The sequence below is a fragment of the Meriones unguiculatus genome, chromosome 4 (genome assembly GCF_030254825.1).
Source record: "Meriones unguiculatus strain TT.TT164.6M chromosome 4, Bangor_MerUng_6.1, whole genome shotgun sequence".
NCBI lineage: Eukaryota > Metazoa > Chordata > Mammalia > Rodentia > Muridae > Meriones > Meriones unguiculatus.
The window spans coordinates 63,726,830-63,750,564 of record NC_083352.1 but is presented as its reverse complement, the minus strand read 5'-3'; the positions used below and the strand labels follow the sequence as shown (position 1 = coordinate 63,750,564).

The following is a 23,735-nucleotide window of genomic DNA, read 5'->3' as shown; positions in this document are numbered from 1 at the left end:
GTTACCTTCAAGGTTCACACTTAAGCTGATGTACTTGTCAGGGAGTCCCAAAGGTTCCGCATTGTCCTAAAATAGCAGGGGCAGCGAGGAGGCACCTGTTCAAGCACACAAGTAGGGGCAGTTTCATACCCAAAAGTGACAGGTGTTCAGCAGTTGCAGCAGAGCAGAGGACCTTACAAACCGCAGCATCCGCTAGGGTAACAGAAGCGGTGCGTGCAGTTCGGACAGTCGAATGTCACGGTGTGTGAAACAGGGTCCCACTCCTTAGCCCATCCTGGTCTCAAACCCACGGCCCAAGTACTACCATGAGTGCAAGCTAGCACGCCTGGTTTATTGACCTTCTGATGCTCAAGTTGGTGTGCTCTGTGCATCCGACCGCACTGCGGACAACCGCTACACCCTCAGCAGTGCAGCTGCATCCGGGTCACCCCAGGCCTCCGACCGAGGAAGAACCCTGGCGAGCGTGAGGCCAGCCAGAGCTACATGACTCCGCCTCAAAACTAAACATGGGGGCTGGAGAGATGGGTCAGTGGATAAGAGCACTGTTCGCCCTTCCAGAAGTTCTGACTTCAATTCCCATCAACCACATGGTGCTCACAACTATCTATACTGGAATGTGATGTCCTCTTCTGTCATGCAGGTGTACATACAAATAGAATAACATAAAATAAATAAACAGCATGAGAGAAATCAGCCCAGCAAGGCATACCCCGCTCGTGGAGGCAACGTGGACTCCCTGCCCACCACTTACCATGAAGCCCTAAGTACATTGGTATTTGGGGAACAACTCCACAAGCCCGCCCGACCCAGGTTGTGCGCAACTACGCATGCGTCTGCAGCCTTGGCGCAAAGCGCTGGGGCAGGCGGGACTCGCCGTCGCGCATGCGCACTGGCACCCCTCCCCCCCCCCCGAGCGTCACTGCTTCCCCGCAGCCACCATGGCTGTATCTGCATCGGGTCAAATCTCGGTGTTCTCCAGCCCGCAGGAGCTGGGCGCGTCGCTGGCGCAGCTGGTGGCACAGCGGGCCGCGAGCTGCCTGGAGGGGGGCCGTGGCCGCTTCGCGCTTGGCCTGTCGGGCGGCAGCCTGGTCTCCATCCTGGCCCAAGAGCTGCCCGCCGCCGCCGCCGCCGCCGCCGCCGGGCCCGCCGGCTTCGCGCGCTGGACCCTCGGCTTCTGCGACGAGCGCCTCGTGCCGTTCGAGCACGCCGAGAGCACGTATGGCCTCTACCGGGTGAGCGCTGCGGGGCGCCCGCCGCCCTGACTGTGGGAGCTGCCGCGGGCCACGCCGAGCCGGCTCCGCCGCCGAGGAGACGCGGGCTACGGGGGCCGCCGCGGGCCAGCCGAGTCGGCTCCGCCGCCAAGGAAATGCCCGGGAGCTGTTTCGACGCCTGCGCGCGGGCTCGGGCCGCCCTGGGTCTTGCTGAATGAGCAGTGACGTCACCCAAGCCCGGCTGTGGGACCTCGATGGTCATGGTTGTTTGTGTATTCAGACTGCCTCTGGTGTCCAGGCTTTGTTGGGCCTCAGTTTCCGCATCTCTAATACGAGCCTTTGGGCACCGCTTCTGGGATCTGACGGCCACTAAGCCCCCTATAGGGTCCAGTGAGCCCTGCTTCACTCACAGGGAAACTGAGGCATGGAGGACTGAGCTTTGAGCACCCCTGGGTGTTTGTGAGTCTGCCACCACCCTCTAGGGGAAAGTGGTCCTGAGGCGGGGGCCACCACTGTCACGTCAAGGTGGGGAAACAGGCCAGCAGGTCCCTCAGTTTTGAAACTGCACCACGTTTAACGCGGTGCCTGCCCCAAGAGCGTCATTTAGCGAGTGGGCTGTGGGTACTAGCACAGGGTACAGTTGGTAGAGCTTTTGCCTAGAATGTAAAAGGTCCTAGGTTTCATTTCCAGTATAATATAGACCGGGAACCATTTAAACCTGCCATCCCAGCACTGGGGAAGCGCAAGCAGGAGGATCATGCGTTCAAGATTATCCCCAGTTACCCAAGTGAAGACCAGACAATTTTGATGCTGCCCACCCAAGGAAACTAAGGGCACACAGCTCTAACTGAGGGAAGCAGGATTTCGCCACCAGGTGGCATCTGTTGACACTTTGATGTTAATAGTCCACACAGGCAGACAGATGGGGTTGGATGCAGTAGCCAGTCCAGTTCTGCCTTCCTGGCACACACACCTTCCCTCAGTCTGTAGCCCTGTGCTCCTCAGCTCTCCATTCAGGGCCCTCAGCACCCTGAGCCCTGGCTGTGAGAGCGTGAGTACTCTCCCCATCTGCTCAGGGTGGCACCCTTGTGTTTGCTCCAAGCTTCTTCCTGCCAGGTCCCCTAAGCTTGACTTAACCTGAGAGCTCGACATGGGGACACAGGCTGGGTGGCTGCCCAGTTCTCTGAGTAGATCAGTCCTGGGCTTCAGTGAGGACCCTCTGTCCAGGGGCCTACTGCTGTACGGCCAGTTGCCAGCTGTGTGCTGGATGCAGCCAGGCTTAGTCCCTGAAAGAGGGTCCCCTGGGCAGATCTGGCTTCTGGAAGAGGCGCCCCCGAGGGATTGGTCAGGCTGCAGAGCAGGCACAGTGTGACTCAGGGTTCCTGGCGGTAGGTGAGTCCCTGTCTGGGCAGTGCTGTGCCCAGCATCTGGTCACTCAGTGTGTTACTCACTGACTGCCCGTCCAATTCCGCAGACGCACTTGCTCTCAAAGCTGCCCATCCCAGACAGCCAGGTCCTCACCATCAATCCTGCCCTGCCCGTGGAGGACGCTGCGGAGGACTATGCCAAGAAACTGAGGCAGGTGGGTCCTGGACCAGGTGAAAAAGCTAATAGAAGACCGCCACAGCAGTGACAGCTTAGGGACAGAGGCCGTGGCTCTGGGGGTGCCCCACAGCTGGGTGCTCATCTCATCTTCCCCACTGAAAAGGAAACCAGCCTCCAGGCTGGATCTGACTGCTATGGTAGTGTGTCCGACCCCAGCATTTGAGAGGCTAAGGCAGGACACTTGTCCAGGGTTCAGGGCAGCCTGCGCTGGAGGGAAACACTCACTCTCGGAAACCTTACAGGCTTCACAGCGCACCACAGCTGCCCTGAGCTGGAAAGCCACTGCAGTGTAGAGAGGCTGCAATAGGAAGCCCCATGCCGAGGGACACTCGGTGGAAGGTGGTTCAAGCAAAGCTAAAAACCTGGTTCTGTCACTGTGTCACCCCTGAACCAAGCACACGCTCTGACCGACTGTCCTCCCATTAGGCCTTTCAAGGAGACGCCATCCCTGTGTTTGACCTGCTGATCCTGGGAGTGGGCCCTGACGGCCACACCTGTTCCCTCTTCCCTGGCCATCCCCTCCTACAGGTGAGCGTGGGGCCCTCCTCCCAGCCCTGACCCACCTTGGCCTGTGTCAGCCTCCTGGGTATCTGAGTATGCACACCCTCCCTGGCCAGCCCTGCAGAGCATCTCCTCCTGTGGGCACGGTGGTACATGCCTGGATCCCGGCACTTGCTGTGAAGTTGAGGGCAGCTTGGCCACAGAGTAAGGCCCTGTCTCAAACCCAGTAGAGTAACAGGAAGGCCCGTTGGTACTGTAAGCTTGGCGCCTGGTGGGGTCAGGTTCCGTGCCAGTAACACAAACACAACACAAGAGTAGAAATGACCTGTCCCCACCTGGCCTTCTTCCCCTAGGAGCAAGAGAAAATTGTGGCTCCCATCAGTGACTCTCCAAAGCCACCACTGCAGAGGGTGACCCTGACACTGCCAGTGCTGAACGCAGCCAGAAGTGTCATATTTGTGGCCACAGGGGAAGGCAAGGCAGCTGTGCTGAAGGTAACAGATGGCCTGGTCAGCCAGGGGTGGTCATGGGGCCCAGGGACAGAATGTGATTCCAGAATGTGAGAGGGAACTCAGGGGACTACAGGGCCTTAGGGTAGAGTCCCTGCACCCCTGTAAATGTTGGCTGTGGCCATCTGTGTCTGTGACCCTTTGAAGGGACAGGATGTCAGGGGCTTCATGGCCGCTCACCTAACTCCAGGCCTGGTGTGGCCACTGTTTTAAGGGAATAAGGTGGCAGATGATAGACACACACACATTTAAAGTGAATAAAAAAGGTCTGGTCTGGAGAGGTGATTCACCAACTGGTGAGTACCCACTGCCCTTCCAGAGGACCTGAGTTTGCTTCACAATCACCTGTAGCTCCGGTCCCAGGGGATCCAGCACCCTCCCCCTGTCTTTGTGGGTACCAGGCAAACTCACCAAGCACAGACATACATGCAGGAAAAACACCCACACAGATAAAATAGAAATAAATAAAGCAAAAAAGAAATTACAAAAGGTGGTGGGGCAAAATGGGGGAAGGTGCTTGTTGCCAAGCCTGACAAGCTGAGGTTAGTCCCCACACTACCTACTGTCCCCATGCTGGCTCAGGGTCTGAGGCGGGTCCTGGGTCTCCACACAGCGCATCCTGGAGGATGGGGATGGCATGCTGCCCGCCGCCATGGTGCAGCCGCGCACGGGTGCTCTCTGCTGGTTCCTGGACGAGGCGGCTGCGCGGCTGCTGTCTGTGCCCTTCGAGAAGCATTCCACGCTGTAGGGGCTGCTCAAGCTGTGCATGGGCACTTCTGGCCAGGGCTGCAGGAGTAGACCATCTGGGGATTAAAGGGTGTTGCTGGAACTCTGGTCCCTGTGGTTCTTGGTGGCAGAGGCCCGGGTCGGGCTGATCCCAAGCGTGGCTGAGCGAGCACTCGGAGACCAAGAGGAGTGCGGAGCCCGAGTCCTGGCCGCACAGGGACAATAAGACTGCTGCAAGTCAGGTCACATTCTCAGCTCCAATGCTCAGAACCGGCTTATCTCTCGGTCCACAGTGGCTGCCTGTGTTTCAGCCGTGGTGACCACGGACCAGCTACTAGAGTGAAAGGGAGCATGATAGAGCTCACCTGGACCCTCAGCCAGATCCTTCAGGGCCTGTGAGGATGCACTGTCTCCGAACCAGGTGAAATAGCTTGAGCTTCTGATGACACCACAGGGTCACATAAGGATGTGAAACATATCTGGGGTGACTTATGGGATGTTCCCTTAGACAATTTTTTCTCCTGCCTCCTTGCAGAGACTGGGATGTGGGCACAGTGGTTGGAGCTCAAGCACCTTGGAACATGAAATGGGTCAGTGCATCAATGGCCTACCTGTTGTCCTGTTCCCTACCAGTCCCGGGGATCTAGTTGGGAAGGCTAGTGGGCTTGGCCTCGTAGGAGTCTGACAGGGGCGTCCTCAGGTAGGTCACACGAGGCAGGCATGAGGTGGGAATTGAAACCTCCCTGAGCCAACTTGGTAGGTAGGGCAGCAGGATGGGGGCAGAACCACAAATGTGAAGCTTCTTTAGTTGTCTGGTCCCCGAGGGCTCCTCAGCTATGACGCTGAGGAAGTGGGATGAGCTGGGGCAGAAGCTAGCTGAGGACAAAGGGAAGGAAGCTCTCTGCTGGGGACTTGTACAAGAGCAGGTGACCAGCCACCTGAAAAAGGGAAGTGTGGTGGGCGTGAGGACCCCATGAGAGCAGCCTTTCATGGAACATGTTCCATTTCCTGTGTCCCGTCTCAAGGGGGACCTTATTGCCTCATACTTCAAGGTAGCTGCTTATACTGCAGCCATCATGCCTGAATTCCAGCGTCTGGAAAAGGAAAAGGAAATTGCCTAAGGGAACATCTTCCTCTGGACAGATGCTGATGGGTGTGCAGGGGGAGAGGGGTTGTGTTCCCTGCACACTGATAACCCATGTTCCAGTGTTCGTTTGCTCAATTAGTTATCCATTTCTTTTGTTTTCTGAGACAGGACTTCATGTAGCCCAGGCTGGCCTTCATTGCCTGAACTGTCTCTGTTTTCTGAGTGGTAGAATGGCAGAGATGTACCACCCCACCCTTGTGGGCCAGGACATTGTTTTTTTCCCACACTCCCTTGGGGCTGTCCCTACTGCTCCCCACAGAAACCACCAGTCTTGGTCCTGCCTGTCCCCAGGGGGCAGGAGGACGCAGGTGCAGACAGGAGGGGTTGGAGGGTGGTGCAGAACGCAGTGCTCTCCTGGCACTTGGGCCACTTAGCTGCCACCCCGCACCCTGAGCAGAGGGACCCAGGATAACTGCATAGCGGCAGAATGGGGGCACGGCCCTCCAGCCCCCTGAGCAAACGACAGCAGCAGCAGCTGAGGGGTGAGCAGGGGTTGGGGCTGGGCAGGCCACGCTGGCACGAGCTCCTGGTGCAAATATGTGCTTTGTTGTAGCTGTCTCTTGTCTTGTCGGGGGCATGCTTTCTGTTGGAAGAGTCCAGATTTTTGCTTTGTTCTTTGAGACAGAGTTTCTCAGTGTAGCCCTGGCTGTCCTGGAACTCCTTCTGTAGACCAGGCTGGCCTTGACCTCTGCCTCCTGAGGATCTGGGATTAAAGGTGTGTACCACTATTCATGGGGCATTGGAAGATTCCAGATTTAAGTGAAATTTAAGTAGCTGGGTACAGTGGCGCACACTTGCCCTCCCAGCTCTCCAGAGGCAGAGGCAGGCAGAGCTCTACAGAGTGAATTCCAGGACAGCCTGGGCTACGTGAGACCCTGTCTCAAAACATTTTTGATTTGTTAGGGAAGTCTAGGGGGCACTGAGGGCTGGGGTAGTGGGACGGGTCCCTACCTGACTCCAGATGGTCTTCACGGCTAGGAGGCCTGCCTGCATGGACACTGGGACTGAACTGGACTTACCTCATGGGAGGAAGACGCCAAGGTTGGGCTGGCTTCAGGCTCCCTGTACCATCCTACACCTGGACACCCCCTCCCCCAAAGGAAGCGGCTAGGCCAGCTAGAGGAGGGTGTGTGTTGGCAGCGAGTGTGGGAGCAGCATTTGGGAAGGAGAACAGCCCATGCAAAGTCCTTCATGTGCTGCCAGTCATCTCTCCGAGCTAGGCCTGAGTGCTACCTGCTCTTTCTGTGTGCCACTGGGCAGGTGAACTCAGAGCCCCATTCTCCTAAGAGGCAACAGCATGCTTGGATGAGACACAGACGTGCGCGCGCGTGTGTGTGTGTGTGTGTGTGTGTGTGTGCGCGCGCGCGCGCGCGCGCGCATTAGCTGTCCTCTTACGCCACCTTCCACATTTTTCACTGCCACTAATCCGACCAGCCAGCTTGCTCAGGGCTGACAGGCAGGTGTCCTGGCCACAGTGCTGGTCCCTTGTCCCCACAGGTCAAATGGATGGCCTGCTGAGGACCTTCTTGCCCTGTTACCGAAGGCAGCTGGCTGCAGCGGTGGTCAAGCACATCGCTCAGGAGTTGGGACCCAAGGAGCCAGCCAGGTGTCAGCTGTCCCACACCAAAGTGAGAGCCGCTAAGGATGAAGCCCCTTGCCAGGCACCCCTCAGGGCTCGTGGTGACCCAGCTGACATGAGACTGAGGGTGTGGGGAGTGTGTGATGGCCTCAGGGCCTTTGCAAGGTGGAACAGGAAGCTCTGAGGTAGAGGAGGCCTAGGAAAGTGAGTCCCAGGCAGGTGGCATAGTATGTGCAAAGGCCCTGGGATAGATGGGGGGCAGCTTCTGTGTGCACCTGCCCAGTCTGCTGCAGTCACAGCACCAGAAGAACGCTCCTCAGTAGGACCCCATGTTTCTTGGCCCCCTCTGACTCTGTGCTTGTCAGCTCCCTGCTCTTGGCAGCAGATTTGTTACTGATATCAAGCACCCTGGAGCTGCAGCTACTTCTAGGTTCCCAGGACTCCATGTGCCCCTACCTTGGGAGAGTCCTTGACAGATGAGGAAACTCAGGACTCCAGGTGGAGTGTACACCTGAAGTCCGCACAGCACAGGTATAGTTGGAACCTGGGATTCCCCTCTGGTTTCTTTTCCTTCATGATGAAGGGAGGTTCTGTGGACAGAGGCCTCACCTCTGGGGACTCCCTGTCCCCTGCAGGGCATTACCCATACCTTCTACAAGTTTGTTTTACCTGAGACAGAGTAGCTCTTCCTGGGCTAGTCTTAAATTTGCTGTGTAAAGAAGGCTGACCTTAAACTCCTGACACTCCAGCACCTGCCATCCAAGGGCTGGGCTGACAGGCTCTGGGTAGCAGCTGTTGCCTTTCAGCTTTGGGAATGTAGCTAGTATGGGCAAAACTATATTACACATGTTTTCTCTTGGTTCTCCATAGCCCAGGCTGCCAATAGGCTACTGGAAAACGGGGACGGGACAGTTACCGGGACCTAGTAGTTGGTGCACCCCTCCAAGCTTCCCTCCCTTTCAGGTCATGTCTGAATCACTTAATTGTTTAAAAAGAAAAAAGCTGACTGTGCTGCATTCGGGGGCAACTCAGGAAGAATTCAGATGACCCCAAAATCTGTTTAGTCTCCAACCATAGCCAGCATCTCCTTGCAGAAGCTGCCTCGAATCCGGGAGCACCAAGGACCTTTGACCCTGCTGTGGGGCCACCCGCCACAGTGGCAACCCACTTTCTGTGTTCTGCGTGGAGATGGATGTCTGGAATGGTTCAGCCACAAGGAGGTGAATGGACTAGAGGGGTTGGCGCCGGTGCCTCAAGGGTGGAGGCCCTGCCTAGAATTCCCCAGTGAGAGGTTGAGGGCGTGGCTCAGGGGTGGAGGCCCTGCCTAGAATTCCCCAGTGAGAGGCTGAGGGCATGGGCAATAATGGGCTAGTCCTAAGTTGAGCAGATGGCCCACAGAGGGTAGCAGAGTGTGTGGGGAGCTGGCTGTGCACTGGGAAGTGATAACCAGTTGGTCTCAAGTCTTTATCTGGTCACAGGAGTTTGAGGCTGGGGCCCGTCCTCTGGGCTCTGCAGTCCTGACTGGGTATACGCTGCTCACTTCCCAGCGTGATTACCTCTGCCTTTTGGATGACCTCTGCCCCAACTCCTCCGGTAAGGACCTCTGGATCCCCTTAGTCATTTCCCTTCTAACCAGTCCTGGAGCATTCCACTCTCCCCATGCACTTAGTAAAGCCAGCTTGGGCCTTCTCCACTTAGTGCCAGTAGCATCTTCCTACCCACAGTGTGACTCCCAAAGCATCTGCAGATGTTGCCATCTGTCCCTTGATGGGTGACATTGACCCTTGAGGGAGTGCTCTAGCTTTGGTAAGGAAAAGAAGTGCCTACTGTCCCCGGAAGGGTATCGGTCGATGGAACAAAACCCAAATAGCAAACTGTCCAAAGATCAAAAGTAACGCTGGTGACGCACACCCTCCCTCTCAGCACTCAGGAGGCCAGGGCAGGGTGGGTTCTAGGCCAGCCTGCCCTACACAGTGAGTGTCAGCATGCCAAGACTACATACGCATGTTCACAACCTATAATTCCTGTTCCAAGGGCTGCAAAGCCTTCTGACCTCTGCAGCCACCAGGCGTGTCCTTGGTGTGTCTACATACGTATATATTGGGAGAACATTCCTACACACAAAATAAATAAATAAAAATTTAAACCTTAAAATAAAAGCCAGGCATGGTGGCACAGGACTTCAATCCCAGCACCTGAGGGGCAGAGGCAGGAGAATCTCAGTTCCCAGCACCTGAGGGGCAGAGGCAGGAGAATCTCAGTTCAAGGCCAGCTAAGTCTATAGAGTGACAGCCAGGTCTACACAGAGAAATCCTGTGGTAAAAAAAACAACCAACAAAAACAAAATAAGAGAAGGAAAAGAGGGGCTGGAGAGATGGCTCAGAGTTTAAGAACACTGGCTGTTCTTCCAAAGGTCCTGAGTTCAATTCCCAGCAACTACATGGTGGCTCACAATCATCTATAGTGAGATCTGGTACCCAGTTCTGGTGCAAAAGTACACATGCAGGTAGAATGCTGTATAAATAATAAATAAATCTTAAAAAGGAGGAGAAAAGAAAAAGTAACAAAACAATACAAAAAAGTCAGGGCTGGAAAGGTGGGTCAGAGTTTGATCAGGCTGCTCACAACTGCCTGAACTGACGCCTCTGACCTCAGGCACTTGCACACACATACACATGATTAAAAATAACAAAAAAAACATAAAACCCAGTGTAAGCAACCGTGCAAGGAGACAGACATGGTGGGAAGCAGTGTGCAGGCTTGGAGACAGGGTGCACAGGCCAGCTGGGGCCCTGGACTTTGAGTCTCTTCCACTCTGGCCCTGTTTACCTGTTCCGAGATGCAGAGAACAGTCATTCTTGCCGGACCCACATAGTATTCGGTCCCTGCTGTGTTTAGTTTTTGAGACAGGGTTTTCAAGACTGGCCTGGAAGTTCAGGCTGCTGTCCAGGGAATGTGCAAAGGCCTGAAGGGGCTTTCTTGCTTTCAGGAGACCTCGTCCAGGAGGAATCATTGCAGCTACTAGAGGAGCCGGTGAGGTTCGTTCTCTTCCTTGTGCACCCCTTCCGGGCTCACCTCTGCTTCTGCGCGGGCACTCGGGGGGCGCAGCGCGCCTGGAGGCTCAGCTTGCAGGGTGCCATCCGTCTGAGGGCCACCGGTATGTCCCTGGTGGGTCGGGGTGCAGGTGTGGAGGGGGTGGGCATAGGTGCGGGGCCCCCTGGGGAGGGCCGGAGTGCAGTGTGTGGCTGATCCTGTCCTCAGTTCTGCAGCGCAGCAAGGCGCCCGCGGCCTGTGCCTTCTTGGACGCCGTGAGGCTCTACCGAGGACACCGAGGCTATTCAGGCTATTCCAGTGGTGACAGTGAGATGCTGGGTTCCGATGCGGAGGTGAGCGGTGTCCCGCAGGCAAGGGTGGTCTCTGCCCCTTGTCGCACAGCACCCCCAAAACATGCCACCCCTGCAGGTGCTGAGCGCCGAGTTGATGCGGCAACTGTTGCCCACGCTGCGTCCACAGACGCTCCGAAGTCTGCGAGGTGCGGGACGAATCCGAGCCCGGGCCTGCTCAGAGGTAGGAGCAGGACCTGGGGAAGGGAGGGAGGGAGGGAGGCCGCCGCGCGCCACGCGCTCGCCACGCCCCCCTCTGCAGTTCCTCGACGCTGTGCACACGGCCGTCCTGGCCTGGGCATCCGCCGGGCTGCGAGCCTTCCAGCCAGAAAAGGACGCGCTGCTGGCCGCACTGGAAAGGACGGTGCGTGCGGACCTCGAGCAGATCCTGCAGCAGCGAGCGCAGAGGGCGGGGAGAATAGAAGGTGAGCGGGGCAGGGCCCGAGTAAAGGGCGGGGCCACAGGTGAGAAGGGGCGTGGCCACGTGGTTGCTGGGGCCGGGCGAGAGGCCGAGTAGGAGCTGGGGAGGGTCTAGTAGACAAGGGCGAGAAGGCTGCTTGTGGAGTGGGGCGGAGCCACGGAGTAAGGGGTGTGGCCTGGGCGAGTTGAGACAAGGGGCTGAGGGAGGGGCTTATGAATATTAGGGGCCAGCCCCCAAACAGGCTTGGAGTGTCTGAAGCTGGACCTGGAGCTGCGTGGCCTGGAGGTGGGATTAGGGCGGAGCCAGCAAGGAGGACCACTTTGTCCTGAGGGGCCGTGTCTGGTTGGTGTTAAGCAGGGCTTAGTGGGGTAGGGCGGGGTAGAGCAAATAGGCTGAGGGAAGTAGCCGATGGGGCTACCCAGGCCTGTTAAGTTGTGAGCCGTGTCGGGAGGCATGAGGCCCCTGTGGCCTTGTAGCGTCTACTCTGCTTCCGAGTTATCAAGACCCGAATTTGAATCCCCCTCTGCTTCCTTAGCCTAAGCCTTTGGGCCAGGTCTCACTGCTCCTAGCCTCAGTTTCCTCAGCTGTAAAGTGGGTATCCAGCTGGCCTGGCTGATGCACATCTCCACTCAGCCGAGATCCGGGACGCGCTGGAGGTGTGCCTGTGCCGTGCGGTGAACCCGCAGCTGCCCCAGCTCACCGTGGCCCTGCTGAGTCCTGTGGAAGCCATGCTTGGAGCTGTTCAGACCCTCCTCATCCGGGGGATGGACCGGCTGTTTAGCCACCTGCGCAAGAATCCTTCTGGGCCTGGGCTGCGCAGGGAGGTGAGCACATGAGCCATCAATGGGCCGGAACCCTTGGCCTGTCTGTAACAGAACCCATAGTATTTTCTCATCCGGTTGGTGTTCACGCTCAGGTTTATGAATTTGGGGAGATACCATGGGACCCAGAGCTAATGCAGGCCTGCTACCGGGAGGCAGAGAGGAGCCGCAGCCACCTAACCCAGCTAGCAGAACCCTTTGGCTTTCTGAGGGTGCGGAGTCTGGTGTTTGGAGCACAGGACCTTGTACAGCAGGTGAGAAGAGTGAATGGGAAGGCTGCTTTGGACATATCCCTGGTAGAGAGAGAGAGAAGTGTGCATTTATGGAAAACTAATGGGCCCAGCTGGTAGGCAGGCAGAGCCTGGAGAGGGTGTAGCGGGGAACCTCAGCAAGTGTGTGAGCAAGCACAGACACAGGAGCACGGCTGGAACAGGAGCCTGGTTTAGGGAGCCCTGTCTGCAGTCTCTGAAGCCCTGTCTGCTGTCTATAAAGGACAAGAGTGGGGGAGACTGAGAGAAGTCCTGCCCCAGTATCTCAGAGGTGGAGGCTGGGGTGTCAGGGTTGTTCTCAGCTTCACAGTGACTTCAAAGTCAGTGCATTTTTTTTTAAGATTTATTTATATATATGAGTTTTCTATCTGTTTCTATACCTGCAGGCCAGAATAGGGCCTTAGATCACATTATAGATGGTCGTGAGCCACCATGTGGTTTCTGGGAATTGAACTCAGAACCTCTGGAAGAGCAGACAGTGCTCTTAATCACTGAGCCATCTCTCCAGCCCCGTGCCAGTGTATCTTATGTGCAGTCCTGTCTCAAACAGAGAAGAAAGGTATGTTTTGAAGGCTCAGGGATTGGACATGGACATGGGGCAAGAAGAAGGAGCAGACTGAGGTCAGCCACTGTGCCTGGCAGGGTTGTTCAGTCTGCACCCTGCACATTAGTGCTCCAGGGAAGCTGATCTCCCGGTAGGACAATCCTCAGAAGGAGGGAGATCTTTCCTGAGTCTAAAGCTTAGAGGAATAGGCAGGGGACAGGAGCCCAGGGCAACTGCTGGGCTCAGGCACTAGGAGTCGAAGGCCAGAACATTGGGTTCTGGGGTGCTGGGTCATCTGGGTACCTCCTTTGCAGCTCATGGCATCCGCAGTCACCACCTTCCTCCAACTGGCTGACAAGTGTCTGACATCGGCTCTGGACTGCAGCCAAGCAGTTGAGCAGCTGGAGAAAGTCAGGGGCCTTGTGCTGAAGGTGAGGGGCATGGGAGGGACCTCAAGGCCCAGAGTTCTGTGGGGCCACTACATAGGCTGGCTGTGACCCTGCAGAAGTTTACCTCGGACAGTGAGACTGCGCGGTGGAGCTTCACCCGGGACTGGCTGCTGGGAATCATCTGGCCTTTCGTGTGGAGCCAGCTCAGGGTGAGCTGTAACCTGGTGAGTGCACACCTGAGACATGGCCTAGAGGGGACACAGAGCTCCCCAGGCTAGGTGGGGCTCTCTGGGCTCCCACAATGCCTTTTGCTGTCTCAGGAATCTTGGGTCTACCTTAGGTGCCTGCTCACCACCCACACTCCCAGAGTTCCATCCTAGCCGTGCTGAGCATGGGTCTGAGGTTATAGGGAGAACTGCCTGTGCAAAGGTCCTGGGACAGGGCTGGGCCTAGTATGCTAAAGGTTAGGGAGTAGTCAGTTGAGGCTGGAGTTGAGAAGAAACAGAGGGAAGGGTGTGGGTAGGGAGGGCCCTTCTGGCTACCTAAAGGTCAGGGCCACTAAGTATGGATACTAACAGGACTCTCCAGAGGCAGCAGCTGTGGCTAGGTCCCAATATTTGGGAGTCAGGATTGACTCTGTGAGCCTTAGTCCATTTCTGATTCTGTGACACGTGCTATGGCATGTGGGATTGTGGGTAAGCAGGTCTGTAAAGAGAGGACCCCGGCAGATCAGGGTAGGGCTGGGAAGCACAGGTCCTGCATCCAGCCTTGGTCCTATGTGGTTCTAGGAGCAGTCCGAGGTGGATGGGGACATTCTGGCCGTGGGCAGCCAGGTTCTGACCACTGAGGGTGTCTGCAGGGATGTCATCCAGGGTCTCTTGTTGCAGAGGATTGACCGAGGTGAGCTCCCCAGCTGGGGATCAGGGGAGTCTGTTTCCCTGCCCGTGTGCATGGAGCTTCGTTCACTCCCTATCCTTCTGTGGATGCTTGCACAGGCCTGGAGGGTCCCAGGTGGATAGTGATGGAGGTCCCTGAAGGGGAGTCACTGGAATGGGATTCTCAGGAAGATGAGAAGGCAGTTGTCAGCAAATGTATTCATTCAACAAATGCTCCCTGATAGCGGAGGGTTAAAGCTGGAAGGCCACTCAGGAGCTCCCAGAAGCTCACAAAGCCTATCTTTGAAGACAGTAGAGGGAGGAGGGACCCAGAAGGCTAGAGGAGTGGCAGAAACACGCAAATGATGCTTCCCTCCCCCTGCAAGCCAGGGAATGGGAATGAGGTTGTATCTTTGATGTGTGGGCCAAACAAGAAAAATAGAGCTGAGGTCATGCTTCAGGCCTGCCATCCAAGCAGTCCTCCTGCCTCAGCCTCCTGAGTTTCTGAGCCCACATGCTCGGGAGAATACAAGGTTTTTTTATGATTTATTATTATTTATGATTTATTATTGGTGTTTTGCCTGCATGTGTGTCTGTGTGAAGGTGTCAGATACCCTGGATCTGGAGTCACAGACAGTTGTGAGCTGTGTGAGCTGCCATGTGGATTCTGGGAACTGAACCTGAGTCAACCAGAAGAGCAGCCAGTGCTCTTCATCCCTGAGCTATTTTCTTCCAAGAATGGAAGTTTTAAATGGCTCCGAACTAAATCCAGAAATGGGGAACTGGATGAGCTTCTGACCCTAGAGCTTTTTTTTTTTTTTAAACAAAATGAAATAAAGTTTTTATTTGACTTTTCTAAATCTGTTTCAACATTCACAATAGGATACAAATTAAATTCAAAGTCATATGAAAATGTTTATCCATAAATTACATGATGCTAAAAGAAAGAAAACAGTAGAGCGCAGACTGGCAGTACAGATCATAAATAAAAAACATCAGACCCTAGAGCTTATACGAATTCCACCTGCAATTGATTTGTGATGTCTGCATAGAGCAGCAGTATTGGGTGGGCTTGCTAATCTCTTGGCTAGGTGGAATGCAGGCATCATTAGCAATGTCTGCCCTTGGTGAAGCCTGGACTGAAGTTTCTGAGAGCCAAAAGCTGGCTTCCTCAGATGGGTTTCCTTTCTTCTTCTAGAGGTGAAACAAATTCTTAGTGCCAGTGACAGGAGCTGCTCTCCAGCTGACTTCTCAGCACCACAATGGGACCAGAAAGGAGCAGGTGAGGATCTCACAGGTTGTGGGTTATGGCAAGGAAAGGCTGTGGGTGTTTAAGAGTATAGCAAGAGTGGAGTGGATAGAAAAGAGTAGACTTTATTTCCTGAAGTGGTGGGGCTGGCCAGCGTCATGATGAGCAGGTGGAGAAGCCGCAAGCTCTGACACACACATGAGTAGAGAAGGAAGCAGGCTTGCACCCCAGTTTCGTGGCCTGGACAGTGGGGTGTCTTGGCAGTTACTTTCATCAGTACTGCAAAGGGAGACAGAGGCACTTTGATGCCAGGTAACCTGGGCTCACTTGTTACAGAGCCATTACTGACTCTGACGCTCAGACCTTGTTGAGGGCCTCGTTAGTTTCCACAGCCATGTATTCACATGAAATCACATTAAGGGGAAAAGGTCACAGAAAGACCCTTCTCTGGTCAGGTACTTATATACAAGGAACGTAAGTACTCAACACATACCAAGGGGTGGACCTGGGGCCATCCCTTCAATGTATTCAGCCCTGCGGTAAGTCCTGACGGGGACCTCCGGGTGTGGAGAGGCGGTTCCGCAGCCACCTCCCCAGCCAGTCCATGGTGCTGCACAGCTCACTCAGCTCCTCCTGATTTGTGAGCCTTGTTCCTGCTCTTTCCTTACTTGTGTGAATCCTCGAGGCCCCACACCCAGCTTGTGACCTGTAACATGTTGCCATTTCACAGATGAGGAAGCCGAGGCTCAGATGTGAGAGAGAGACTTTCTCTGGCAGCCAAATGCAGCCACTCCACCCACCATGGCTTTCGAGACTATTCCAGACCTGAGTCTTCACCCACTCACACCCATCCAGACCAACAATGGATGTGACCTCTGGGTCCAGTGTGTGAATGCTTCTGGCTTTGTAACTATTACACATCCAACAAAGCATCATAGATAGTATATTCCTGCTAGAAGCTGTACACTCAAGTACTGACCTAACCTGGGCTACCATAATAAGACACTGTCTCTAAAACACAACCCAAACCCTCTGTTGATATGATCCATGTAATCCCATTGTTTTCATTTTTATTTTTATTAGTTTTTACTTTTAAAAAATCCATGCTTTCTTAAAGTTTCTTTTAAAATTTGTGTGTGTGTGTTGTTTTTGTGGTTGTGGGGTCCACTTAAATCCAACATAATTCAAATACCAGGTCATTAGGCCACTACTGATCAATCAGGGCTGCAGAACAGACTCAGGGGCTGAACTATGACCCTGGAGGGACCTTATACAGCATATTTAAAGGATGAAATCATAGAGCTAGTGGGAACAGTGGTCTGTAGCATTGTCCAATAATATTTTTGTTATGGCCCAAGTCTCACAGACCCCAAAGACCACCAAGGAGTTGATTCCAATGCAAACATAGTAGGGTCTTTATTATAAGCTCAAGCTTGGGCCCACACCATGACCAATGCAGCGGTTCTCAAGTTTAGAGCGCCGAGTTCAGGGAGAGAGGGTTTTATTTAGGGTTGCAGCAAGGTTTGGGAGAGTCCAGCTTGACAGTTCTATGATAGATTGTTTGCCCTCCCTGGAGAGCCAAACTGTAATTGTTTTATTCAACCCATTGTTTTACTCAACCCATTGTAAAGAACACCTGGGTAAACTCCGGGTACTCACTGATTAGCTGTTGCTGGGGGTGATGGTTAAATATTACCAGAGGTAAGTTGGTCGAAGCACATTTTTCTGGGTTTTCTCCAGGCTATTCCTTATCTTATTCTTGGAATTGGTGACTTATGGCCTAGCTCCTGGGACTGGTGACTTTGGGGGTGAAGCGGTTCAGGCCTAGACCTCTCATTTTGACATAGGGGGTTGAGCAAGGGAGTTTCCATCAATCAGGTTTTGAGTAGGTTCCCAGCCTGAGAACATGCCTGGCATGTGGGTGTCAGAGGGCAATTTACAGTAGTTGGGCTTTCTCTTTCCATCCAGTGGGTGTGGAGGTCCTCAGGCTTGGTGGCATGCACCTTTACCAGCTTAGCCATCTCCCTGGCCCTTGTTTTTACTTTTTTCCCCTCAAGACAGGGTTTCTCTGTGTAGCCCTGGTTGTAATGAAGGTTTTGGTTTCGTTGCATGTTATGAAAATATGCTTTTGTTTTAATCCCAAGTGTGGGATTTTTATTTGGGCTATAGTTTGTCCACATCTGTTTGTTGTATTTGGCAATTAATATTTACTATTAATATATCTTTTAGTAAATCTGTGGTTATTCCTAAACAGCCGTATAACCAAATCACCACACAGAGACTGGGATTCATTTAATTAACCTAGATCACAATGCTGGGCAATAGTTACTACATCCTAAACCTCCAAGTCTATGTAGTTTCCTACCATTCAGATTTACCCATTATACTTGCTTTTAGTGATACCTTAGGTCTGGTTCATTTTCTCCACGTGGTTCCATGACCTCTCCTCTAGCGACTGCTCTCCCAGCTTCTGCTCTTCTTCCCCTTCTACACCTTCCTCTCCTCCGGCTGTGAACCAGGATGCCCACCCTATCTTCTCCATTGCTCAACACTGTGATCTAGGTTAATTAAATAAATCCCAATCTCTGTGGGGTGATTTGGTTATATGGCTGTTTAGGAATAACCGAAGCTTTACTAAAGTAATATCAATGGTAAATATTAAGCACAAAATACAACACCTGTTAATTGTCACATGCAGGGTGTGATATTTGCAGCTGATAACAGCCTTCCCCGTGCCACATGGAGTTGGGTGTGGTCTAGGACTCTGAGAATATAAATATGAAGCCGAGAAAGCGACTGTAAGGTGTTTGGTGGAGTTCAGTGTGTTGGTGTTCAATTTGGTGAGAAACGTGGAGAGAAACGCTTCAGGGCCCAGCAGTGTGAGGGAGCCTGCTAGCTGCGTCTGTGCTTGGCAGCAACTGGTATAGAGCCTTAAAAGAACTCCTTAACCCTAAGTAGCCTGGAAAAGTAAAGGGGTGTGGACCCCCTCTCCCCACTAACCTTTTCTCTTTCCTACTTAAGGTTGGGGGTGTTGGTGGAAGGGAGATAGAGGCCTAAATACCCCCAATAAAGTAGAGTTAAAACAAGCGCACCCCCCGGAGTTTTCCACCACACATGGCTGTTTTGGACTCACTGTGTAGACCAGGCTAGCTTCAACTCACAGTGATCTTCCTGCCTCTGCCTCCTGAGTGTTGGGATAAAAGGCATTGCCACCATGCTAGGCTTTGTACTTTGTACTTTTATCATCGCTTGATTTCCAACTGCATGAATGACTAAATTGAGCTTTAAAATGCCCAGGGCTGCGTGCTTGGTTGGCCAGCACCATGCAGTAAAGCCCTGCCTCCAGCTCAGGCCACTGCTGTTGCTGCCTACAGGGACACGTGAATACCCCCTGAGTGAAGGCTGGGGAAAGAAGAGCAGGGCGGCACAAGGAAGACGCAAGTCTAGACTCTGATCAAGTTGTCATTTAACAATTGTAAAATCAGACTTAAACAGCAGAAATTCACAAGCGGTTTCTCAGGGCAGCAGCTGCACTGAGCAAAGCGTCCGAGGATCCACTCAAGGTCACACAGAATTTGCTAGCTGGTTCCCACAGTTGCACGGAGCTTATTATCTAGTTTTCAGGGGCAAAGCTCTTGCTGCCAGGATTGCCAAGGTCAGTCTCTGAGACACTGAGCTTTAGATTAGACCCATGTCTGCCAGGGCCAGGAGGCAAAATCCCACTGCTCAGACTCAGCACCAAACAGCAATATGCACTCCAATTTGGCTACCAACTCCATTTTGGCTGCCACACACTGGGATCCAGGATGTGCTGTCAAGGTTTGGAGGCCAGCATTGCCTTCAGCTCCCTCACCCTGACTCAGGGTCCCAGCCTTCTCAGCTGCTTCCTGGCAGGTCCAAGGGCCCCTGATGCTCTTTGCATGACCTGGAAGAAACAGAGAGTAGGGGTGTGCATGGAGATGGAGAGATGGATGGACAGATGGAGACCCAGGCAGTCCACCTGTTAAGTCCCAGGTATTTTATTTTTAAAATTTAATTTAACGTATTCATCCTGCATCTCGGCTATGGAAGAAGTCTGTGGTGACCCAGGCTAGAATGCAGAGCTAATTCTGGAAACAGCTGATGCAACAATGTGCCCAGCAGCCAAGTCCTTCCCAGTAGGAAGCGCCCTCTGTCCTTTCAGTTTACTTCCTTAGTGTGAGATTTCATGAAATCCACAGGGTATAGAGTTCATCTTTGGTATATTTCAAAAATATTTGAACATTTTCAAACGTGTGCTCAGACTGACGCCTTGTATACGCCACAACATCAACCAGATTAGCCATCCCTCCAGAAACACCCAAACATGGATCTTAGATGGGGCAGCATCACACATTTCTTTGATAATGGGTCTGGATAGTTTGCAACCAAGGCTGGCCTCCAATTTTCACAGATCTTCCTTTCTCAGCTTTCTAAGTGTTGGGATTTTAGGTGTGTAACCCCAAGCCTGGAGAGAAGTAAAATCTTTCCTTTAGTAGGTTTTGCTTTTACTTAAAATGTAGTCTGATGTAGCCCAGGCTTCCTTGTACCTGTTTGTGCAGCTGAGGATGATCTTGAATCGTGTCTTGTTGTCCCCCTTCCTTTCCCACCCAGTCCCCCCTTGCCCTGGATGTGACAGGTCAGCCATCACTGGCTGAATTACTATTTAGAAATGTTAACATGATAATGGGCAAATAAACCCTTAATCTCAGCAGAGGCAGGAGAATCTCTGAGTTGGAGGCCAGCCTGGTCTACAGGTCCAGGACAGCAAGGGCTGCACAGTGAGACCCTCTCGAAAAGCTGAAAAGTCTGGAAGCGTCCCCATGGGAACGTGGGCAGTGTCTCCAGAAAGCCTACTGAACACAAAGAGGTCTGCCTTTTAGCTTCAGCTTCGCAGCCTTGGGAAGGCCTCTGATATCACTCAGTTTACAGAAGGACATGCAGGGTGCTGGGTTTGAAGGCAGTTTGTGATCCCCCTACCCCTGGGGTCTTCAAGGCTAGGGACCGGGATAGGAAAATACATGTTGATTTCATTACTCTCCTGGCCTGGGGTACATGCCTATTCCAGAACACAGGAGGCTGAGACAGAAGGATCACTGTGAGTTTACATTAAGTTGGGGCTATACAGTGAATTCCAGTGTGACTAGTCAGGGCTTACTTAGGCTACTTCAAAACACCAGAAAAGATGTTCTAGTGAGATGGCTCAGCAGGTAAAAGTGCTCCAAGGAATGAAAAGAACAGATTCCCCAAATTGTCCCCTGACTTCCACACCCACTCACATGCACACAACTTTAAAAGGAAAAAAAAAATACATTTAGGATTTGTATGGATGGATACCTCAGGAGTTAAGACCACTTGTGCTCTTTCAGAGGTCCCGAGTTCAACTGCCAGCAGCACGTGGTGAGTCACAGCCATCTGTTGTAACTCTTCTAGTGGATTTGATTCCCTCTTCTGACCTTCCTGGCCACCAGGCACACACCTGGTATTTGTAGGCCAAACACTCGGACACAGAAAATAAAAAGAATTCAAATAAGAAAGGCCGCACACAAGCCACTGCACTCTTACAAAGGGAGGAGGACAAAATTTTGGAGTTTTTAGCTCCTCCACCATTTATTTGTCTGTTTGTTTTGGTTTTCGGGATGGGTTTTTTTTTCTGTGTAGCCTTGACTGTGTTGGACTCACTTTGTAGACCAGGCTGACCTCGGACTCACAGAGATCCACTCCCTCTGCCTCCTTGAGTGCTGGGATTATGGGTGGCCAGGCCCAGTAGCAGGAGCTTTTTCCAATACCTGCCCTAGCTCCCAAATAAATAACAGAGACGTACTAGATTTATTCAACAAGCTTTAAGCTCTATGACTTGGCAGAAATTCATCTATTTTAGTTATGTTAGTGTGGTTGCCTCTCAGGCATGTGCCCTTTTACTTGCCATCTCTGTCTTGCCTTGGCCTTCTGCTGTATCTCTCTGTCCTTGTGATGAACACCTCCTTATCTTCTTCCTGGCCACTTCTCTGTCTCACTCCTCCCCACCCCCATTCTGTGATTGGAAATCCAGCCAGTTCCTCTGCCCAGTCATTGGTTTTCCAGCTTCTTTACTAACCGATCAGGGATAATTGGAGAGTAATTTTTACACACATTGAGAAAGGAGATTCTCAGAGAAATGGCAGTGACCATATCTGGACTGCAACCAGATCTTGGGGCACCAGAAATCAGCATCTGAATACACAGTGCACAAGACCACCCACCAATATCTCCCTCTTTAGTCCAATAAAAAGCTCTTTTTAACAAATATGAAACAATTATGAAAACTATCAGCTGAGAATTCTATTCACAATGTCCAGTCCATTTGTATTTGACAACTTTGGAGAAAGTACTAACTATCCTATTTTGGTGAGTTCTGTACTTAAATCGTTTTTTATCTTAGCTTGCATTTATCAGCCTAAAAAAATCTTTGTAAACCTAAAATTATAATTTTAAAATTTTCCTTAAATCCTAAACAACTTAGGCTTAATTGTAAAACTGTAACTATCTGGTCTTCAACTCCATCAGAGACCCGAGAAGGATAACTGTTACCTGAGAACAGGAAGTGCAGAGCAAGCAGCTTCCGGAACTAGGGAATGACAGGGACAGCTGGCCGCCTGGACAATCACCGAGAGTTCTCTGCAGCACTGCGGCATCATCTTCAGCCTTCTGGCCCAGAATATGACAGACTGTTTAGAAGCAGGCCAAGTTCAGCGTCAGCTTCATGGCATGTTCTCTTCATGGCATGACAGCTTGGAGAGCATGCATCCGCAGTTGAGGCAAGGGCAGTTTCTTGCCCAGTGGCCAGCTTCGCCACATTAGAAGCAAACTCCATAGAGAGGCTCATAGATGTCCCTCATCTTCTTTGAAGCAGAATAGGGGTGCTGACAGGAACAGATGTGTCTGTTAAAAAAAGCCTTTTAATAATAAAACATCTTTAAATGCCATATTCTGTAGATTTCTGAGGTTTTTGAAGACCATCTATCATTTATAGTATATATGAATATTTTAAAGCTATTTGCTATCAGATTAACTTTGAAAACATTAACAGGAGGGTAAATAAAGCTTATTTCTGTGAATAACTAAACTAGTACCTAACATGACCATAATACCAGCTTTCAAAGACTAGAGCTTCATAGTGCATGTTTATATGAGTTGCGTAGGTTCAAAACCTTATACAAGGGTTGGAACATGAAATATAGACACATATTAATATGTGTCTATATATTAACGTATATATATGTGTATATATAATATGTATATATAATATATATATTATGGCGAGATGGGTGAATGATTACAAGCACTGGCTGTTCTTCTATAGGACGTGGGTTCAATTCCCAGCACCCAACACGGCAGCTCACAACTATCTGTAACTCCAGTGTCTGACATTCTCACACAGGCATAAATGCAGACAAAACATCAATGCACATAAAATAAAAATAAATAAGTTATTAAAAATAACTTTAAATTTGTATCAAATATACAGTAATTTATATCGATGTAATTGTTTTGGTTTTCAAGACAGCATTTCTCTATGTAGCTAGGCTATCTGGAGACCAGGCTGGCCTCAAACTCACAGAGATCCCCCTGCCTCTGCCTCCCTGAGTGCTGGGATTAAAGGAGTGTGCCACCAATGCCTGGCTCGATGTAAAAATATTTGAGTCATTGTTCTACAGTTTAAAAGTAAATTCAGTAATCTGCCCTTTTACCCTATTATTCCTATATCTCCCCTTTTTCTAGTCACTCTTTCTCCTTCCTTTTCCTCTTAACATTAGATAGGAAAAAAAAAGAAGAAGAATAGAGGAAAGACAAAGAAAGAAAAGGATCCCTGAGTGTAACCTCCTTCTTATGTTTTGATCAAGACCAAAACAATTTATAACCAGCCCCCCTTTAAACTATGACAAACATCCATCGCCCATTGCACAACCAAAAACCACCAAGCCCAGCGCTCAGGAATGAGGGCATCATGCTCTTCAACATTTCTTCCTGCTGTTTTTGGGTGGTGTTCTTTTTGGGTACCTAAGAAAACTGGGATAATGGTCAAATCCTAGGAGAGCTAGAAGTATCACTTGTCCAGTTTTTTAATGCTGGAAAAGTTCAGGGCGCCATTGAAGTTCTGTGATGCTGGACTACCCAGGTTGTCGTGCGTGCATGTGCGTGTGTGTGCGCGCGTGCGCTTGTGTGTGTGTGTGTGTTTTGTTTGTTTGTTTGGTTGGTTGGTTGGTTGATTGATTGGTTGGTTTTTCAAGAGAGGGTTTGTCTGTATAGCCTGGCTGCCCTGGACTCGAACTCACAGAGATCTGCCTGCTTCTGCCTCCCTGAGAGCTGGGATTACAGGAGTGCACCATCAAGCCCAGCTAGCTAGCCATTTTAAAGTTGTTCTGGATGCAGATTTTTGAGGAAACAGCTATTGAAGCGCAAAGTGAAGCTCAAGCATGCTGGAAAAATACATCTGTGTCTCAGCATC

The 23,735-nt window shown here is 51.9% G+C and overlaps 2 protein-coding genes across 19 annotated transcripts; both read left to right on the top strand.

Annotated features, from left to right (window-relative positions):
- Window positions 1-894: 894 nt before the first annotated feature.
- Window positions 895-4,655, top strand: Pgls (6-phosphogluconolactonase). Its single transcript, XM_021638119.2, has 5 exons — window positions 895-1,232; window positions 2,686-2,793; window positions 3,243-3,344; window positions 3,671-3,811; window positions 4,440-4,655. The coding sequence occupies exons 1-5, from the start codon at window positions 939-941 to the stop codon at window positions 4,572-4,574; spliced, it is 780 nt and encodes a 259-aa protein (XP_021493794.1). The 5' UTR covers window positions 895-938; the 3' UTR covers window positions 4,575-4,655.
- On the top strand, window positions 3,673-16,362 carry Niban3 (niban apoptosis regulator 3). 18 transcript variants are annotated; one of them, XM_060382020.1, is made up of 16 exons: window positions 5,171-6,181; window positions 6,678-6,740; window positions 7,197-7,327; window positions 8,373-8,498; window positions 8,757-8,871; window positions 10,268-10,435; window positions 10,540-10,664; window positions 10,741-10,845; window positions 10,924-11,086; window positions 11,716-11,906; window positions 11,999-12,157; window positions 13,031-13,147; window positions 13,222-13,314; window positions 13,894-14,005; window positions 15,179-15,262; window positions 15,960-16,362. In XM_060382020.1, exons 1-16 carry the CDS (start codon window positions 6,127-6,129, stop codon window positions 15,983-15,985), a joined length of 1,833 nt encoding a protein of 610 aa, XP_060238003.1. In that variant the 5' UTR covers window positions 5,171-6,126; the 3' UTR covers window positions 15,986-16,362. The 18 variants fall into 18 exon arrangements, 15 of the variants coding, with proteins under 15 accessions (XP_060238002.1, XP_060237998.1, XP_060237997.1 ...); XM_060382018.1 differs by having other exon boundaries at window positions 5,172-6,181; window positions 13,222-13,329; XM_060382014.1 differs by lacking the exons at window positions 5,171-6,181; window positions 6,678-6,740; window positions 15,179-15,262; window positions 15,960-16,362 and adding exons at window positions 4,893-4,973; window positions 5,088-5,142; window positions 14,584-15,139 and having other exon boundaries at window positions 13,222-13,329.
- Window positions 16,363-23,735: the final 7,373 nt, after the last annotated feature.

Excerpts from the sequence above, each read along its gene's own strand:
- Pgls (XM_021638119.2), top strand. The coding sequence starts at position 939 with ATGGCTGTATCTGCATCGGGTCAAATCTCGGTGTTCTCCAGCCCGCAG. Across the intron at positions 1,233-2,685 it reads GCACGTATGGCCTCTACCGG|ACGCACTTGCTCTCAAAGCT; the intron begins GTGAGCGCTGCG and ends CCAATTCCGCAG. Across the intron at positions 3,812-4,439 it reads GCAAGGCAGCTGTGCTGAAG|CGCATCCTGGAGGATGGGGA; the intron begins GTAACAGATGGC and ends GTCTCCACACAG.
- Niban3 (XM_060382010.1), top strand. The coding sequence starts at position 6,127 with ATGGGGGCACGGCCCTCCAGCCCCCTGAGCAAACGACAGCAGCAGCAG. Across the intron at positions 10,436-10,539 it reads CATCCGTCTGAGGGCCACCG|TTCTGCAGCGCAGCAAGGCG; the intron begins GTATGTCCCTGG and ends TCCTGTCCTCAG. Across the intron at positions 11,907-11,998 it reads GGCCTGGGCTGCGCAGGGAG|GTTTATGAATTTGGGGAGAT; the intron begins GTGAGCACATGA and ends GTTCACGCTCAG.